We start from the raw sequence: 21,089 nt of genomic DNA on the forward strand, positions 1-21,089 counted from the left end.
TGAGTTTCGTATTTTTGCTTGGTTCTTCTCTCCCTCCCACTGCCTCCCATGGCCATGCCCTTCACCGAGGGCTGAGCTGAGGCCCAGGGGTCTCCAGCAGCAGAAAGAGCATCTCATCGATACACAGCAGGCTGGCGTCAGCACGCAGGACACCGTGCAGGGCCTCCTGCACGGACGGGGGCTGCAGTGTCCCCGGCTCCTGGTATCAGGTGAGCCCCCTACACCTCAAGTGTTGGGACAGATCAGATTCTGGGACTGCAGGTGGAGATTCCCCAAAGGAGCCACCTCTCTGGGACATCCTATCTGATTTCAGGGCATAGGGGTGGAACACGTAAGAATAACTTGTGTAATTGTTCCTAAGTTCCCCTCGGGTTTTTTTTTTTTTATTGAAGTATAGTTGATTTACAGCATTTCAGATGTACAGTAATGTGATTCAGTTATACATATAGTTTTTTCAGATTCTTTTCCATTATAGGTTATTACAAAATATTGAATATAGCCCCCTGTGCTATACAGCAGGTCCTGGTAGTTTCGCTATTTTATATAGAGTATACCTGTCCTAAGTTTACTTTGAATGCGTCTCTCTAGAAGGAATTTAAATACGGTCCTCTGACTCGAAGTGATAAAAGATGATGTCACACCGCTTCAAAACGAGCGTGCCCCATCGGGAAGACAGCCTTCCCCTGCCTTGTCTTTGCCTCAGAGCATTTAGCTGAAAACACCTCTGTGTTCTAGTGTTGGGATGTCCATGACTTGCCCTCAGCAGTTTCTGGGTACAGCTGAAACAGAGCCTGCAGAACCCGATGGGGTGCGGGGGGAGCATCTCCGCTCGTGGCTGAAATGCTCTTGCCGTTTCCCATCCACTCTGGCCTTGAACTTACTGCTTTCAAAGCCCAGGCCCTGTGGAGGTCAGTCTTAACCCAGCGTCTTCCCCAGAAGCATCACTAAGAGAAGATGCTGCTGCTTCTCCCAAATCCTCGCGCGAGGCTGGTGTGTGGGGACAACTTTTTTTTTTTTTCTTTAAAAATATATATATTTAATGTTCAGGATTGGAAAAAAAGACTCTTTGATAATAAACATATTCCATTCCAGGTAAACACAGGCTCCCTAAACTGATGAATATTTAATTGCAAATATTAATACCCTAAGTTACACTTCTATATAAAGGAGAAACTCCAAATTCTGTTCTTTAGGAAGATGTGGAAGGCAAGTAATACCTTAAGAGCAACTACTGCTGTTTCTCCCCTTTCCTTGGGTGATCTAACATTTTACACAGATTAGTTAAAAAAGGAAATATTAGACTCCATTGAATTTAAGCCCAAGACACAGCTAAAATTTATCACTGAGAGTACTAAATATTTGATGCTTATGAGTGTGAATAAATAAGTTAATTAAATATTAGGTACAAGGCAGATTCCAAAACTAACTGAAGTATGAAAAAATAATGGTATAAATACCTAATAGTCAGTTAATATAAACTTTGCTATTGGATATGTTCCAGGACAGCTGTGGATACGTTCCACAGCTAACCGTGTGATTAAAATTTGCTTTACTTTTTGCTTTCCTTGTGCTTATATACACCTCATTCCTCACTGCCTGGCCTGCTAAATGACTGAGGTTCCGTTCTCCAGGGTTTTTCTCAGATACCAAGTCACAGTCACCCCATGCATTCCCACTCCCCTTTGTTCTCTCTTCCTTCCACTGCAGATGCTCTGCGGCTATGTGCCGTGTCTCAGATGCTATGGTTGAAACCGAGGGCTTATGATGGTACAAAAATGTAATCAAAATCTTTATCTACATTTCTGTTAAGTGCACTTCTCTTCACTATATGCAATACACGTTACGGAATATTGTATTTCTTATTTGATCTACGTTCTGTTCTGGAAAGTGTCAGAATTCCATCACTGTGGACTGCATTTCTAAACCATCTTAGCCCTTAATCTGTTGCGCTTTGAAGCCGAGGTTCCCGGCCTAGTTCTGTGTGAATGTTGTCTTCATTCTCAAGAAAATATCCCGACTGTGTAATTTGTCAGGCAAGCTTGTCTCTGTAGTCGTTTGGGTGCACGATGCTGACGAAAGGGAGAACACGTTAATTTAAGAGCTTGCTTTAAGTGAGCTGAGTGTGTCTGTGCATGAATATTTACAGTTGTTAGACCTTATCAGAGAAATATTTCAATCTTGTGATATAAGTCAAACTGTTGGTGATACAGTTTTTCAGAAACGTACTACATTTTTAAATTGAATTTGTGTTTATTACTTCCGTCAGAGGGCTTATTCCTGATTTGTCGTAGATGGGCAGCCTCCAGAGGTGCATGGCCCAGCCTCTGCAAACACTCCACCCCAAGCTGGGTTTAGGTCCCTTTCCTAGTTTCTTCCACCTCTTTCCAAATATTTTGTGGGAGGAATGCAGTACCCCCCAACCTCCCACCCACCCCGGCTCTGGGCAAATTATTACGTTGAACCATGAAAATACCAACGTTCAGCTAATATTTAACTTATTAGAGACTCAGTTTCTCCAGCTGTAAAGTGAAAATTGCAATACTTTCTCTTCATAGAATTTTCCAAGAATTATTCTAATAATCCTGGCTCATGGTTGGCACATAATAGGATTAATAATTATGTTTGTAGATGGACAGATGGATGGACAGATGGACGGAAGGATGGATGGATAAAAATGTTTGTGTTTGTGGCATGAAGTGACAATGGCTAACGGATTGTCAATAAATTTGAATGGTCTTTCTTAAATTAGCACGGGCAGGATACACCTAGGAGATGTGGGCATCCAGGGAGCTGGAGTGGAGATTCTGCCCTGATGGAGATGCCGGCAGAGAGCAGCTGCTTCTCATATGGGCAACTCCAAGATGGGCAATTTCAGGACTTCGTGTATTTAACAATGATAGAGAATCTCCCTGGCAAAAAGAGGAGGCCAGCTAGTTTTAAAACAACAACAACAACAAAAGCCAGAGACAAAGCTATTTGGAGGGAGATCAGAATTTTTTCTTTCAAAATAAATAATTTGAAGTAAAAAATAATTATTTGCCTTCTCATGTGCATACAACATGGCAGAATCTGTTTTCCCAACATTGAATTAGTCCGCTGGTCTCCCTTAAATAATTAACTTTACATAACTGTTTTCAAAAGGTATGCCATGGCCTTTACTTTTTTCTCTTATTTTTAAATTTTATTTATTTATTTTTTTTTACTGACATATAATTGATTTACAATATTGTGTTAGTTTCAGGTGTATAGCAAAGTGATTCGGTTATACATATATATGTATATATCTATATTCTTTTTTCTTTTCTTTTCCATTATAGTCTGTTACAAGGTATTTAATATAGTTCCCTGTGCTATACAGTAAAAGATGTGGTGTGTGTGTGTGTGTGTGTGTGTGTGTGTGTACACACACACACACACACACCATATACACAGTGGAATATTACTCAACCATAAAAAAGAATGAAAAATGCCATTTGCAGCAACATGGATGGACCTAGAGATAATCATACTAAGTGAAGTAAGTCAGACAGAAAAAGACAAATATTATATGATATCACTTATATGTGGAACCTAAAAAATAGTACAAAGGAACTTACTTATAAGACAGAAACAGACTCACAGACATAGAAAACAAACTTTTGGGTACCAAAGGGGAAGGGGTGGTGGAATTAGGAGTATGGGATTAACAGATGCACACCACTATATATAAAATAGGGAAACAACAAGGATTTACTGTGGCCTTAATTTTTGATTCTCTCCAATCAAGGGAATTGTTTGGCATTACTAAGTGATTAAAAAGTCCAGGTAGGTGCCTCTAATTTGTCCTCCAAAAAGTCCAAAAATAAAGCTCATCAGGTGACATCGCTCAACTCTAATAAGATTAGCGTTGTCACAAAGCTCGGGGGACCACCGCGGGGTAACTTCTGACCCTTCCCCCAGTTTTTGTCTCACACGATCACCTGGCTTGTGACACCAGGCAGCTAAGTCTATCACCAAAGGAAAGCCCTGGCAGTCACTCGTTACCAGGTTCAAGAGGACAGTCACATCCTCGGACCATCTCTGTAGAAAATGACCCAGGCATTTCCTTCTGTAGTGAAAACTGTCAGAAACCTCAGTTTACAAAGTAAATCCCCAGCACGCTTGATGCGGTTCAGGATCCGCTGTAGGGGGGAACCAAGTTTCCATCATTTAAAGTGACTGCTCCCCTAGTCCCTGGTCCTCCTGTTTCCATTTTTAACGGAGGAAAACATCTCCCCTGAAGTGTTTCCTTTTGCCTGTTGGAGGAAGCGATTTCAGGCTGAGGACGGAGGAGCTTTCCCACACACGGGGGACCTGCCGCCTCAGCCCTCGGCAGGGCTACGACTCTGGGCCAGTCGCCTGAGCACCAGCGGCCAGTAGGCGACGGATCAGCCTGCAGCTCCAAGCCCATCCTGCCTTCCACCCTCCGCTCCGAGACGCCGGGTTCCACACACCCCGGTGCTGCTTTGCCAGCTGTGCCGGTGGGTTCCACCTGTGGGTGCTGCAGGGGCCGTGCGCTCTCACGGGCAGGTACTCTGCCCGCCCAGACTCAGCACACACGGCCTCTGTTCCCGCAGGTCACCCCGGGACCCCCTTTTCCGGAGGAAGGACCGAGATCCCAGGAGGCAGGATGCTTGCCTGGGGCGACATCCCAGGGGGGGCTGACCTTGACCATGCTGCCTAGCACCGCACGGGATGCAGGGCCTGTGTTTCTAGTCCGAGTCATTGCACAGATGCTTTAAACCTCTCCAGTGTTTTCGAATGACACCAAATGGCACATAATTAAAAATAAGGATTTGCCAAGAAGCTTTATGACCCTTGGAAGATAGCAGTTGAGGAAGAACAATCCATTCTCATCGCGGCTCAGTGTTTTAATTGTGAAGCAGAAGCCAAACGGACCTCCCAGCGGACAGAGCTGCCGTGTCCAGTGTCCTGACCTGTCACCCCTGCCCAACAGTGCTCAGCCATCCTCTCCTCGAAAATGTCCACTCGAAATAGCTAATTAATAAAACTTTAGAATTCCGCACTGGTTATCTTCAAAATGTGACCAGAAATAAGCACAGTAAGATCAATTTGGCTTAAACAAACTCTGACGCATAAAGGAAAGGATTGAATTAATATAGTTTATCACTCTGTATCCTGGCTTCCTAAGTCAGTCCTACAGATAATAATTCGGCTAGGAAGTCACCATTTATGCCAGATTAGCTATAAAACTTGCCAGTTTCTTTTGTGCCACTCTTGGCTCTGGAGGGAGAGAGAAGGATCTAATTTGTCTGTTCTTACCTTCATGTCAGCAGCAAACAACAGTATTTGTGAATTAACTTAGCATGAACATTGCAAACTCTTAACTAATATTCATACTAAACTGAGACAGTGTAAGAGAGAGGCAGAGACCAGCGCTGGGAACAGACTGGCCTGGGCTTGAGTTCGAGCCGCACTCACTGCTAGCTGGATGGTCTCGGAAGAATCATTTCTGTTCCATCTCCACCTTATCATTTGTGGATGGAGATTTCCAGGAGGATCCAGTGGCTCATGGCTACAAAAGGGCAGAGCCTTATACCAACACTGGGTAGGTTGTTCTTACTTATTACATAAAGAGTGTATCTTTTATTCTAAGAGAGCTATCATCCCAACAGAACTCAGGCTAATGGTAATGTAACCTCACCACGATGTGTTTTAGAATCCCCCCAGAATAATACTGTAACACTCAGTGTGATGGTCAGGTATTGTAGAAGCCAAGACTTAGAAGAGAGCTGAGCAGCAAGGAAGTAGTTTTCTTACAGCTGAAGGAAGAATAATGGATACATAGGAGGCCCTTAGTAAATATCGTATGGATGGATGGATGGACGGATGCGTGGATGGGTGGATGGATGGATGAATGGATGGGTGGGTGGCAGACGCAATAATTGGAAGAAATAAGAAATTGAGGGAAGATAGACCTGGGCTCTCTGCTGTGCATGGCTACCTCATGGGGATCATACTGGCCTCTTGGTCTGGGGACCTGTGATACAGTTCTGCTTCACGTTTGACTTGTGAGGAACATCTCCATCTCTCTTTAAATAAAGTACAAAATGGCTCCAAAGGACATTTTCCTCATCTGGGCCATGTCTCGTGCCATTAATATAAAACTGATGGCTTAATGGAGTTGCTTTTGATCTGTCAAGAAAAGACACACCTAATTCAATTTTGCTATTTTTCCAAGAGTAAGTGTCTTAATTTGCAAGAGAATGATTAGATTATAATTTTAAGTAATACTGCAGTTATATTTTTAGTCACGAAGATGATATCGAGTGACTCTATGAGACTCAAATGTGGAAAGTCCCAGAGAGTTGTGTGAGTTGGGAATTTTATCTTTAATGGCATTCTGGGTTGTTTCTGTGTGTAATGTGACGAATATATTTTAGTCAGAATGAACGGGCTCTCTGACAGGGAATTTTGAATATAAAATATAAAAACAGGCAGTTTTCATTTAAAGTATAAAGTAGAATTATCCCAACATATAAAACCATATAAAATCAAGATGTAAACACCCATCCTTTTTCATCTGTATATCTTCTTTTTAAAGTGTATGTTATTGTGAGGGATTTTTCTAATTCTGATCTTTGTTCCCACTGGGACAGCCTTGTTTCTTTATTTCCTTCTGCATTACTCTTAAAAATGGGAAATTTTGGGCTTCCCTGGTGGTGCAGTGGTTGAGAGTCCGCCTGCCGATGCAGGGGACGCGGGTTTGTGCCCTGGTCCGGGAAGATCCCACATGCCGCGGAGCGGCTGGGCCCATGAGCCATGGCCGCTGAGCCTGCGCGTCCGGAGCCTGTGCTCCGCGACGGGAGAGGCCACAAAAGTGAGAGGCCCACGAACTGCAAAAAAAAAAGAAATTTCTATATACTCAAAGGTACCTTTTAAGATGTAGTGTAGACGTTGAATCTGTTGTCCTTCATGGATGGAACTGGGCCTTCTGTTGGCTGTGGCTACACCAGTCTCTTCTCTTCAGGGGAGAATTCTGAGGTCAAGAGGCAGGGCCGCGTCTGGGAGCTGGGGCCCTGAGTCAGGCGCTGGGTTGGGGTCCAGGCATTGGCATTTACCATCTCGAGGCCTGGAGCCAAACACTCTGCTTCCTGCTCTCCAACCTGCTCCTCTGGGAAAAGACAGTAACAGTACAGACCATACACGGGGTCGTGAGGATAAGTGAGGCAGATACGGCCTCCAAAAGGCCTCACACAGTGCTGGACCCTGCAAAGCACTTGACCGTTTCCATCAGTCTCACCGTCTAAACAGAGCCTGTGACGGGGGAGCTCACACTCGGGGCACCTTTGGATTTCTGTGCCACCCACAGGCACCTCACCTGAAGGGCTGTCTGAGTTCGTGAAAGCGCGTCCTGTACTCTGTGAGGTGCCCCCTGTCTCTGAGAACCTGCAGCATCCGTGCTGGGTGCTGGCACTGGGCGTCCCCCAGGCCTCCTCGGCTTCATCAGACGGCGTGTCCCTCCCCCGCCAGGAACACACGGCCACAGGCGGGTCCTTACCCAGCGCTCTTCACTGGGGCCTCATGAGGAAGTGTCATTTCTCTCCTTTTTTTGGAAGGTGCTGGAAGGACCACTCAAGCACCTAGACTCTCCTCTAGACAAACTGTTTATGACAGAAGTGTGTGTATGTATTTTTTTCTCTCTGCACAGCCTAGAACTAAGATAAGCAGAGGTCGTAGAACGCCACATCGAGTCCCTGTGAAACCAGAGTCATTCCAGTAACCCCTGGGAAGTCTGGCCAACCTTGAAGGCAAAGCACAACAATTTCCCACTACATTATTTAGGTGACTTTGTATGCTTCCTGATCATCACTTTGTTTTAACCTAACACTGATCCAAATGCTGAGACAGGTGTAAAAAGAGCAAAAGAGATGCTTTTTGCCCTCCCGCTGCTCAAAACCCCTTTCCCGGTCACAGAACGAACAAGGCTGGGGTTCTCCGGGCTTCTCTGGCCCCTGTGGTCAGCTCGGGGCCCGGATCCATGGACAGGCCCGGCCGTGCCCACAGATGGGCAGCCCTTCAGAGGGCTGCCTCCGGGGCCACTCGGCAGGACCGCTCAACCCTTGTGTCCACTTTAGCGTAACCTACGTGAGCCCCTGGCATCCCACACTGTTTCTAATTGCCAGAAATTAGTTGCTTTAATATTATGTGGCAAACACAGTTTTGCTACTGCTAACCACGGAGGAGCTTTGCATTATTAGAATTCCCCCAAATTTCCAGTTAGGTTTCGATCACTTGGGCAGTATTTTTTCGCTCTAAGTGATAAGTCTGTGGGTGTATTGAGTTTCAGACACAGGTCAGCTGCTGTGGTTCAGGTTTGCTGTGAGTGACGCCCTGTTTTACCCACTAGAACTGAGTCTGGATGGGCCCCGGGAGGCCAGTGTGCCCCCTTCACAGGCGCTGCTGTCCTCAGTTTCCAGGTCGCTTGCATTTGGTAAACCCCTAACTTTTCTTGGAGTTACTTCTTGTCATTTGATAATTTGGTATTAAGATGAGTATCTTCCTGGAAAACTCAGATGCCATTAAGCTATAATTATTTCACAGAAATATAGAAATACTATTTTCTGTTTTCAGATACAGTCTTATTTATCGTTTTTAAATACAGCTCGAAGTTTTTAAACATCATAAAAAGGAGTATTTCCTCAAAATTGTTTTTGGAAATGAAAACTCAAGAAAATCTGTACAGAGCTTGGTGCAAATACTTGGGACTGCAGAATTTAATTCTGCCTGAGCCCACCCTAACTTCATCTGGGCCCAGTGGGTTGGTGACGGACTACAGTTGAAAACATTTCAAGAAAATTATAACCAGAACATCTGCCACAGAAGACTTTTTTTGTCCTTTTTGGCTTTGTTCTCTTATCTATCGTGTATCATCATGAATCCATTTTACTTTTAGAATCAACCCGGATAGAAACCAAGCCATAGGTCACATGGAGCTGGCTTTCTTCTCCATAGTGACAGTGGTTGAGGACTAAATATTGGATGATTTAGTTCAAATTACGTTGCACTAAATAATACCTGTCACATTTTTTTTTTCTTTGTGGTACTCGGGCCTCTCACTGTTGTGGCCTCTCCTGTTGCGGAGCACAGGCTCCAGACGCGCAGGCTCAGCGGCCATGGCTCATGGGCCCAGCCGCTCCGCGGCATGTGGGATCTGCCCGGACTGGGGCACGAACCCGTGTCCCCTGCATCGGCAGGTGGATTCCCAACCACTGCGCCACCAGGGAAGCCCTCACATATATTATTTAATAACTTGTCCCTTACAGTCAGCGATGATAGAGTTTAAAATCCACGTGTACTGCTATTTAATTGTCGACCCTTTTTATTCCTTGCCGCAAAGAGAGTCTAAGACAGAGACAGTTCCGCATTTCTAATTGTTTTCCATTTGGTCGTAACTTCGTGGATATTAAACGCCAACAAATTGTCAGCAGTGGTCATTTCTGTAACTGACGTTGAGAGCACATTTGTTAGCTCCTAACACACCGTATCTCTGGGATGAGGGAGAACCTGTGAAAGAGAAACAGTTCAGGTGACACCGAGTCCCTTCCACCCAGAAACCAAGTTATTGGCATCCGCCTGGCCGACTGTCGTCCATACTGATCAGTCACTTCTTGGGTCGTTTCATCAGCGAAGCAGCCAGCGGGGTCTCTGCTGTCTCTGCTCATTCACTCGACAGTGCGGCCTCTAGATGGGAAAGAGGCCAAACGCCTGTTTTTCTCATCACTTACGTTTTTACTGAGGTGAGGCTTGGAGGGACGGTGTCACAGGGCCCTTTCTTGCCTGGTGATTTACGGAAGGTGAGACACACGGGGCGCCGGGGAGGATGGAAATGGAAAGCGCGTGACTGAGGGTGTGCTCCTCCCACATCGGACCCTGCGAAGAGCTGATGTGAACGTTCCTAATCAAACTGTACATCAGTCCCTCGCACCCTCGGAGCACCTCCCATCCTAAGAGCAAGACCTTCCTTCCCCTACGCCTATGAGAGCAGACCTTCTCCAAAAGTCTGTAATTTAATAGCCTGAAGAAAATCTATTTTTCCCCATTTCCATTTACTCTGGTCATTTCCTCAGAATTATTCTTAAACTTGGTTAAATGTGTCTTTTCTCCTTTCTTAGCAGTGGTGCACTGTTTCCTCTCCAGGAGTGCACCATTAGGGTCTGAAACCTAATCTAATATCTTATGTGTTTAATTTCCTTTTCCCAAACATCTATCTCTTCAGCTACATTGTTCAGTGAAGTCGTCCTCTTTATCCGTTTCCAGGCTGTGACATTTACTTTGAATGATTCATTTATTTGGGGTCTTAAAGAGTCCTAGAATTTCAATTTGCATTATATTTGAAAGACAAACAAAATCTTCGTAAAAATGATGTATGGCTTTAGGCTGTACCTGGCACCTGCTCCTGTCTTGATTTATTATGGAATTTCATCCATTTATTTCGGATTATCAAATGCCAGCCCAGCCCACCTGTGGAGCATCCCTCCCTCCGGGTGGCAGGTACCAGGGAAGAGGTTAAGGGAGCAGACCGGAGACGTGAGCGGAGGCCCCTCCCTCCAGAAACACATGGCCCCGGGCTCCTGCCCTCCCTCTCCCGTCGTCTTGTTCCCTCCTCCGCGGGCTTCTGCCCCCACTCCAAAGTGGGGAGGAGGGAGTTCCCAGCGTGCGTCCTCCCCTGGTCTCCTCCAGGACCGGCTCCAAGTCCGTGACTCGGGGCCGTCCATCCGCAGCCCAGGCCTCGGCCGAGCCTCTTCCCCAGCACTGCTCCCCCGACACCTTCAGGCCCTGCACACTCCCGTCCCCTCTCCATCGTCTGCATCAGCATCTGCACATAAGCCACGGCCCCGCGGTCTGGCCAGAGCGAGTGTCCCCACGCCCACCAGAGCATCCTGTGGTCCACAGCACCTCCATTCCCCTCCACCTCTGCTCTCCAGAGGCCCACATCTCCTCCCTCTTTCTGACTAGTCGCCCTTCCTCTGGGCCCTTCCACACACGTCCCTCCCCTTGTTCCATCCCCACCGCCCCGCCCAGCCCCATGACCTCTCAAGTACAGAGTAGACCTGGCTGCTGTTGCAGAACCTCCAGTGGTGGTTCTCCCAGGGGCTAGAGACCCTGCGCTCCTCCCATCACCACAGGCCCTCAGGGAGCCCCTCCACCCGCTGGGTCCCTGTGCCCTATGCAGGTCCTGCCCGCCTGGCAAGTGATGAGTTTGTGGCTGTCTTTTCAGATAAGCTGTGGGTACCGTGAGGGACAACACAGCCTCTTTTTGATCCTGGTCTCTCCAACTCCTAGAAGAACCCCTGGCACATGGTTCAGGGATCTTCCGTGAATAAACGCCACCTTTTAGCATGGCCAGGCCACCTTTCCACTTGTTCTGCATTGTGGTCAGTGAGGACCTTTTATCAGAAGACCTTCCCCACAATGCATCGCATGTACCGTGTACTCAGAGGCATTTGGGGGGACAGTTTTTCATTGAGGTATAATTCACATACCCTAAAATTCAGTGGTTTTTAGTCTCTTCACCAGATTGCCCGATTCCAGAGCATTTTTGTGCCCCCATCCCCATCAGGAGTCACCTCATCCCCTCTCCCCCCAGTCCCTGGCAATCACTAATTTCTTTTCTGTCTGTGGGTTTTCTTATTCTGGACATTTATAGGAACGGGTTCACACAGTGTGAGGCCTTTTGTATCTGGCTTCTTTCGCGTAGCATAGTTCCCTTCTCAAGTTTCACTCACGTTGTAGCATGTTCAGTATTTTATTCCTTTTTTATGAATATACGAACAAGATTACATTGTCGTCAGTTTATGGACAGTTGGGCTGTTTCCACTTAGGGGCTATCACGAATAATACTGTTGTGAACGTTTGTGTCCACATTTTTGTGTGAAGGTACGTTTTCAGTTCTCTTGGGTACATTCCTGGAAGTGGATTTCCTGGATCATATGTGTAACTTGATGGGAAACTTCCAAACTTTTCTACAGTGGCTGCACCCTTCTACTGTCCCTCCAGTGTCTCCGCACCCTCACCAACACTTGTTCATTCTTGTCCTTTTGATCAGTAGGTGTGAGGTGCTATCTCACTGTGGTTTGATTTCCGTTGCCCCGATGACTAAAGGGTGCTGAGCACCTTTACATGTGTTTGTCGGTCATGTAGATATCTTCTTTGGAGAAATATCTATTTAATTGTGCTGTATTTTATTATTGAGTTATAAGTATTTTTATATATTCTGAATATGAGATGCCTATCGGGTAAACGATTTGCAAATACATTCCGTCATTCTGTGGGTTGTGTCTTCACTCAGTTTTCAGAGTCCTTTGAAGCACAGAAGTTTTTATTTTGATAAAGTCTAATTTTCCTATTTGTATTTTGGTTGCTTGTGCTTTTGCTGTCATACCTAAGACCAGTAGCATTTTAAAGCTTTATCCTTTGGTCAATATTCAAAACATCACCTGAGAAATGAAAATGTGTTATTATCATCCTCTGCATCTATTCCAGAAGCTCCTGGTCGTGGGCCCAGCGGAAGACATCAGCTCATTCATTTCCTAGTTTTGTAAACTATCCTTAGCCGTTCCTTCTCAGAGCTCAGAGCCTGCCACTGTGGGCTCATCATCGTCCTAGGTTTAAAGTATATCTGTGGATATATTCAGGGACGCTTTCCTGCACCCACAGCTGTCCTAAGTAATCTCCTTCTCCCCGGGTTTCTGTGAGCCCGGGGTCTGTCCTCGTGTGAGGAGTGTCCACTCTCTCACCTGTACCTCTTCCTCCCGCGGTCACCTGGTTAGGCTACTTCCTCCCCTGCCTCTGCCTAACACTCTCTTCCTTCCAAGTCAGGGACATCCACCAACCTGACCATATATATGTCATTCACTTCTGAAATTAGGCGAAGAATAAGTCTAAAATATTGAGACGTTTGTAGAAGCGCGTTGCTTGAACATAGAGATGCAAGTCAGCCTCAGCCTCTACAAACCTTGAGGGTGCTCTGGACTTGCCTCAGTGCTGGCAGATCTTCTAAGGGTGAGCAAAACACCTTGGGAAGACACTACTGCTCCCGTGCCTCAGACCATGCAGGCCTCCAGTGACCCAGCCAAGCCTTTCAGCTGCACCTTCCGCCCTTCCTGCTGCCCTGTGGCTCCCGCCTCCTTCCCCTGAAACTCCCCGCTTCCAGCTCCTGATTCCTGGTGCCAGAGATGCTCTTATCATCCCCGCTCCCGGCCCTCACAGTGGTTAACCCCTTCCCTGCCACCTCCTCAGAGAGGCTGCCCCTCTTGTCGCTATGTCCTACCTGGCACTAACGTGAGGACAGTGGGCCTTAGCCTGCAGGCTTGTCCCTGCTGGAACGCAGGCTTGGCGAGGGCGGGGACAGCATCTCTGACCTTCTCCCAGTTGCGTGCCCATCACCGGGCTCACGTGGGCGCTCAGTACTCATTTCTTGAATAGGTGAACACTTGTGTGAAGGTGGACTTGCTTTTTGGAAAGGGCAAAGTCACTCGAGATCAGGTTTTCGAAACAGAGCGAGATAGTACGTAGAAATCATACGCATGGGTCCACGGATATCTGTAAGATTTTGACCACTCTCTAGTTCAGCCCATTCTGTCATCCTTGGTGCATAGCAATTCTAGCAAAGAATTTCTGTAAGAAAATGTATTTTTTTTGCAGTCGTACCCCCAGCCCCCTGAATGGTGTGTGTATCCATGTTTGACGCAAGCTCTTTAAATCCCATCTGTCAGAGTTCTCCATGACATTCTGGAAATTTTGAGCTCTAATATTTTGGCCTATTTCTGGAACTAATAAAAATAGCTAGACCCTGGTGGCCTAATGGTTAGGATTCTGGACTTTCACTGCCATGGCCCGGGTTCAGTCCCTGGTCAGGGAACTGAGATCCCTCAAGCCACGCACTGCAGCCAAAAAGCAACAACAACAAAAATAGCTGATATTTTTAGCTAATATTAAAAAACTAAAAATGGCACTGGCTGTTTTCTGCTTTCCCCGTGTCTGAATCAAACGGACTTTTCTACCATCATTATCCCTAACAACCAACATACCTTTCCTATCCCCCCGCTATCCCCACTAGATGGGAATCACTATTCCTATCTAGTGATTTCTAGAGAAATCACTTGAGCTCTTTGGGCATCCATTCTTGATCAGTAACATGGAGACCACAGGACTCACCCCAGCTCATGTGGGTCTAGCATAAAGGAGGCTGTTTCCTAAAGCCTGACGCAGAAGACCCCCTCATTTAACCACCATGTTCTTTCTGGAAGACAAACTCATAAACCCACATTGGGGATGAGGGGGAACAGGCAATCCACATTTATGGTGCTTCTCTTGTGTGCTGGGACTTGGTCAGTGCTTCCTCCGATGATTCTATCCAATCTATCTAATCCTCCCACAGCCCCGAGAGCTGATGTCAGCGTCCCCACCGTACACAGAAGGCAGCCGAGGCTGGGGACTGGGGGGGAGTTGGCAGGTGGGGTTCAAGCTCCAGCCCATCCTCCTGCGAAGAGCAAGCTCCTTTCTCACTGTCGTGCTGCTACTGTCATTGCTAAAAATTAAAACAAAAATAATCAGAATAAATTTGGGGGCTTGGCTTTGGATTCTCAGGCTTTTGCAGCCCAGCAGAGTTTATCTTGAGGGTTTAGGAAAGTTCTCTTGGAGGTTTGGGGGAAAATGTAACCAGTGAAGACATATGGCCTCTTTATTCAAGTGGAGGAATATTGAGTAGACAGAGTAGGTCATTAAAAAACCCAAAAATATCCGGAAACCGAGATGGATTTCTAGTTAGTAATTTGAATGTTCTCTGAATTGAGGAATCAAGGGGAAATTTTCTCTTTAAAAAGTACTGTGTGTGGTATTTAATGAGGTAATAATTCAGGACAGAATATAAGTTTCACATTTGTTAGTGGACTTGCTGACAGCAGAAGGGCAAAGGCTGGTATTGAAACAGGTATTGGATGTGTGACCAGGTGCCTCCGTAGCCACCTGCTTCTGGTCAGAGGTCACTAATCATCCACTGCCTGGCATTACTTCAGCATTCAGTTCATGTCTTGTTTTGTTTTTGTTTGTTTGTTTTTGCGGTACGCGGGCCTCTCAGTGTTGTGGCCTCTCCCGTTGCGGAGCACAGGCTCCGGACGCGCAGGCCCAGTGGCCATGGCTCACAGGCCCAGCCGCTCCACGGCATGTGGGATCTTCCCGGACCGGGGCACGAACCCGTGTCCCCTGCGTCGGCAGGCGGACTCTCAACCACTGCGCCACCGGGGAAGCCCATCAGTTCACGTCTTAACATGTCTTACGCATGAAGAGACAAACGTGATAAAGCCTTTGATGTCTAAATTATAAATGCCTTTTTGAATAGAAAGCAACCAGCATTGAAGCCCTAAGGATGTTAGGTAAGAAAATGATGGAAGACACTGCTCCTGGTTAGTTGCCCTTACTAGTAGTGCTACTAACAAATTCCGTTAAGATCCCAGAGCTACATTTTCTTAAAGCTACTTAAAAAAAAAAAGATTTTGGCAGGCATGAGCTCCTTGGCTGTTTCTAAATGGTGCCAGAGTTGGGGTGATGTTTGTTTTCTCTCTGTCATGGCGTTTACATGCCCTGGCTTGGGCTGTGAGTGCAAACGCATGTCATGCTCTCCGGGTCTCACCCCATTCCCTAACACAGGTTTGTCTGAGAGACGACACCCAGTTCAGCACGGCATAGCCCAGCCTGGGGTGGGGAGTGTCTGCTCCACATGACAGCCAGGGAAGCTTCTAGGAAGCAACCCTTCCTCGAGGACCCTGTTCTGGACACACCTTCTGTGCTCTCCCATGGTACCTCCATTGAGGAGTCAGACTGTAAATATTTACTGCACCTGAGAATCTCAAAACTGGATTATTAACCCAAGAGTCCAGTGCTGGATTTGCCCTCAGGAGCCCAGATCTCTCAGCCTTGACAAGGGACAAATTTATGGACAATAGGAGAGTGTCGCTCAGGACGGGGCTGCCAGGCCACCCTGTGGGTCCTGTAGGTGGTGGTGTACACGGCGTCCCGTTGTGGTGGATGGTGAGCTCGGTCAGCGTCGCGGCCGCCCCTCCAGATGTGTGGCCTCCGCCGTGTCTTCAGCCCAGCGCATCCTCACGTCTGAGCACTGTGTGTGGGTGTCTGGGCGCAGCGGGGCCTCGGGACCCAGCAGGACGGGCCTGCAGAGGCCGAGAGCAGGCTGCACTGAGAGGGGGCCGGGAAAGGGCACTGACAGGGCCACAGGCTCAGGTGGTCTTCAGCCGTAAGTTGAGCTCAGCTTTTTGAGTAATTTGTCACGCCTGGCTTGGCCCCTGCTGGGCCCGCACGTGCCAGTTCAGTGTCACAGTGCCTGTCCTCCAGCCGGCCGTCCAGGCCTAGCGTCCTGCTGTTCGCGGCCCAGCGGCTCGGAGGGCCGCACCCAGTGACAGCCAAGTGCTGTGCAGAATAAGCGTGTTCATAATGAGACGTGAATGACATTAGCGGGTCCCTCCAGGCCTGGGCAGCCTGTCCGGGAAGGCGAGTCACCCGGAGTTCAGCCCGCCATGCAGGCTCACGCAGCCAGGCCTCAGGATGCCGTGACCATCTCTGTAAACCTTCATATATCATCAGAGGGGCCACTTTGGAACCTTTAAACTCATGTTCCTCTTTAAAAGTTGCATAGAGCCAACCTGCAGAGAAATTCTGGAATAGCGCAGCCCAGGAAAGCTTTCCCCAGCGATGGGTGTGTCCTGTATCTGCACAGTCCAGGCCGGTGGCCCCTGGCCACACGTGGCTGTGCATGCTTGAAATACGACGAGTGGGACAGAAGAACCGAATTTCTATTTCTTTGTATTTATTAATTTAAATTTCAGTGTAGCTAGGCACCTACGGCTCGTGGCTACCACGTTTGCACAGCCAGCCCTAGAATGTCTCTGGTCTCCTCCCAGGGAGAAAACCTTTCCCTGAATGTAGTTAAAGGAGGAGGGGAAGAGCCCATCCCAGGAAACTCGTGAGCATCCTCTGCCAAAAGAATAGAAAAATATTCTCCTCTTTTAAAGCACGTGCTTATCGACAGCTTATTGGAAGGGCATAATTTTCCCCAACTTACATTTTTAAAAGAGGCCATTTTGAAAAGATCGCTTTAAAATATGGTGAGAAAGGCTAGAATTATTTTTGCCCTTCTGGAGCTGCAAATAATAAACTGGTGGTGACCCGCATTCCCCCTGTTCCTGGAGAATTAGCACGATTTTCAAAAGACTAAAGCGTGTCTCTTAACTTTTGCGTTGATCACGGGAAGGCGGGGTAAGACATCACGCCGACTCCCCCGAGTGTTAATTCATAAAACCCTACGTGTGGCACCGCCATCCGCTGTCAGATTGTCCTGACGTTATCCTGTTATTGGGAGGCATGATTCACCTTCCGAGGAAACAGAAGCCACACACAAAAGGGGAAGATTTGCTTTCTGCCCTGTGAAAGGCTGCCACACGCAGGGGTCCTATTAAGACAGCTGGAAAGTTGCTTCAGCGTGTTACGCTTCTAAGTTTTATTGGTGACTGGTTTTTGATTACACATTTGAATGTGTGTGTTGCAGACTGCAGTTTTAATTAAAAGGCAATAGTCTTCTTTTTTAATATTGCATTGTGCACTCCCTGCTAGATTCTCCCCACTTATTCTTATTTTCTAATGCTCGTGGCTTATCTCGGCTTGAGGCTCTGGTGCCCTTCAGAGCATACCTTCCTGGCCTTCCCTCTCCCCAGTGGTCTTATTTTTTAAGTGTGTGTCACCAATTATTGCTTGGAGTATGGATTCATTTTATCAGTAGGCTGAGAAGAACATTTCATCCACAGAACTAAGAAGGGGCGATCCAGCGCTGTCCCACGGTTGTGGATAGAAAGGGATGAGGCCGCTACCAATGTCTCTGTTTTTGTTTGTTCCAATCCAGTTGATGACCTTTTGCTGTGATTCTGGAACTATTGGTTTATATATTTTTTCAGTGATACTAGTTTGGGTGCAGTTGAAATCTAAGGGAAACTTAGGCCTCCAAATTGGAATGTTCTCATGAATTATGACTAATATTTAATTCTCCAACAGGATGTTCACTTGCAAGGTACCTCTTCCCACACAAGTGTAAAAAATGCGTGATTGTATTTAAAACAAAGTGAACGCTGTCACTGTTCTGCGTGTCATTCTGCATGAGCACTTGTTTCCTTAACCGACTCCTGCAGCTACGAGGAGAGAGCTCTGTATCTCGAAGCAGTAATCCAGAACCATCGCGAAGTCATGACGTTTGAGGATTTCACAGCCCAGGTCTTCTCCCCGTCTTCCAGCTACTCCGTCAGCGGAACTGGTGAGTGGCCGCTTTATTCTCCCCTCGTGCCCTCCAAACGCTCGAACCGCAGATGTACACCTGTTTTTCACAGATAAATGCTTTCAAATTTACGAAGCAGCGCATTCTCCCCCTGAATCCACTAATGAATATCAAAAGGAGTGATGACATTCATTCTGATTTGTTTTGTATCCAAGCTGTTCGCCAGTCCTTTTCTCCGGCCGTTCTGTTAACCTCCGCATCCAGCAAGGTTAATGCACTTGTTGTCAGTCATGTGCTCCGGTTCACTTGGGGGTGTGGATTGTTTGAGAGCGATGCCCGAATCAGTGCTTACTTGTCAAAAAAGAGTTCCTCGCCGTTGAAGCCGTTGCCACTGATGCTTAATGGGGATTATGCTGCTGAGATGCTCGGGTCAGGGATTAACGCGGGAGCAATGAGAGGACAGTGTCCCTTGGCCATGGTGACAGCAGCGCGACGAGCTCGCTTTCTGGAGCGGTCTGCGTCCCCGGGACCATCCGCCAAGAGCAGCACCTGGTGTGGACCTGCTCCGACACTGGCTCACAATCACTTTCACTTATTAGGCCAGTGGAAATTTTCAAAAATGTTGTTTCTAGGTTTTACTCTTTTTATATTTCCAATTTAGGAAAGAAAAAAAATATGTGCTGGCACTTAAACTGATGATATGATTATTGTGGGGTTTTTTTTCCCCAAAGAGTAGAATGACTTGTAAATTTCTGTATGTAATTACAGATTAATTGCCTTTCAGAAAGCAAATAGGATATGGAGTCAATGCACGTTGAAATCCTTGATGAGGGGCTTCCTTCCTCTTCCACTAGGGCGGGCACAACTGTTAGAGGGCCTAATAGATTTCTACCCCGTGTCCGTTGCCTCTGATCGCTGCCTGGCTTCTCCCATCCTGACTTGTTAACAAATATCTTACACACAAAGTGAAAAAAATTAAATTCGGTGAAATAAATCACTTACAAATAAAATCAGCCATGCATCATTGTTGAGCATCGCTGGCTCCAGTCCTGGCCTCCCCGAGCTTTGTCGGGAGATAAGAGGGAGAGGCTGGCCCCGCACGGGGAGCCAGGAGCAGCAGGCAGAAGGCCTGGGAGATAAGCGGCCACGGAGGTGCGGGAGCCGCGAGATTAACATAATCACGCCTCTGCTTCCCTGGCGAGGCGTCCAGAAACACAGGGATGGCCTCTATTGATCTTTGTTGAACTGGAATACTAAGCAACATGAGAAAAGCTTATAACTTAAAGCTTTGATTAATGTTTCTTACATTAAAAAAGTAGAACAGCTGTGAATTGAATTCTTTTATACACTCTGCCAACATTCTATCTAAAACCAAAAAAAACAAAAATCGGTTTCAAGGGAAATGAAGATTTCATACCCAGTCTGGCTAGAGGTTTAAAATCGCTTCAATTTATAGGTGAGAAAACATGAAGGATCTACAGCAAAGCTAGTTTTTTAAAGATCTCATTCAGCTTTTTCCCATCCTCATGAAGTACTGGGACTGAAGTTTTTAGTGCAGCGTAGTTATTTTTTTTTTAATCTCGAGAAGCCTTTTGGTTTTTAAAATTAAAAGAAATTAAGTCATAACTAGATGTTTCCACTTCTTAACTGTTATGTTCTTAAGGCTCTTGATTAAGATGTTATTGAAACCAATATTGAGGAACTTTATTTTCTATGTATATTTTAGTCTCTATATAAATTAATTTGCTCTTTCCCAGAAGTTCATAATTATTTGAAGCAGTTCAAATGAGTCCATGTGTAGGCAACATCTTAAGTGAGCCTCTAGGAGTGATTTGGGGTTTTTAAGACTTGCCGTTTGGAGACAGGCTGCTATAAGAATGTCACTGAACAGATAAAGGTTCAGACAGCTCGTTAAGAGTGGGCATGGGAACCTGTATGAAAGGAACATGAGACCAAAGATGAGATATCAAGACAAATGCCAGTCCTTCCTCTTTTCATATTACTGACAGCAGCGTCACATGTCATAACACGCAGGGTTCGGGGTATTCTGTGTGGAGTGATAACATTTTCTACGCATACAGCACCAGCCCACGAGCGCGATTATAAGTCTGGGCTTAATGTTCTCTTTCAACGCTTTGCGTATCTGCCCACGACACCCATCAGGAAAGAGCTAGAAATGAACTTGGTTTGCCCAGGAATCTGAGGGGTACATTTCTGTCCCATTTACAGGCCCACTTTCAGAACCACATCCTCATTTTCAGACCAGTTTTGCTTTTGAGGAATCCCTATTCCCTGCCGGTTACCACTTTGACAGATGAAAACATTTTTCACTGTGTTTTATTTTCCTGGGACAAGTACAGTCAAACCCAGATGAGCCAGGCAGCTTAAACTAAGAAATTGAGGTGAGGCCTGCTCTTCCAAGCGACAAGCCAGCTGGAAAAATTGACCCTGAGCGGCTTAAGCTCCCACAGCGTTCTTAGGATCCGATCACACCATCTCAGCAGCGGTGTCTTCAGAGCAGGGCCTCAGGCCCCCGCTCACAGGCACAGTCTGAGGAACTCGGGGCTCAGGTCTTCTTTGTGTCCTTGCAGCAGGGCCCTGTGGTCAAGCACAGGGACAGTGGCCTGAACACTGTGTTCGGCCCACACTGTACCCTGGGAAATGCCTCCCCTGCTCCCCAGGCTCCCCTACCTCAGCACTGCCACCTGTCACCCAGGGCAGCCCAGAGGGGCATCTGGACTCACTGTCGACACCAAGACGTAGGACCTTCTAT

The 21,089-nt window shown here is 46.8% G+C and overlaps 1 protein-coding gene across 1 annotated transcript in view; it reads left to right on the forward strand.

The window, feature by feature from the left end:
- The window catches only part of RALGAPA2 (Ral GTPase activating protein catalytic subunit alpha 2), a 281,692-nt gene that overhangs the window by 241,842 nt on the left and 18,761 nt on the right, over positions 1-21,089 (forward strand). The window contains exon 38 of the mRNA XM_060031295.1: positions 18,234-18,355. Coding sequence (XP_059887278.1) covers positions 18,234-18,355 — 122 coding nt within the window. The remainder of the gene's footprint in view (positions 1-18,233; positions 18,356-21,089) is intronic.

Source organism: Delphinus delphis, chromosome 15 (assembly GCF_949987515.2).
Source record: "Delphinus delphis chromosome 15, mDelDel1.2, whole genome shotgun sequence".
NCBI classification, from domain to species: Eukaryota; Metazoa; Chordata; class Mammalia; order Artiodactyla; family Delphinidae; genus Delphinus; species Delphinus delphis.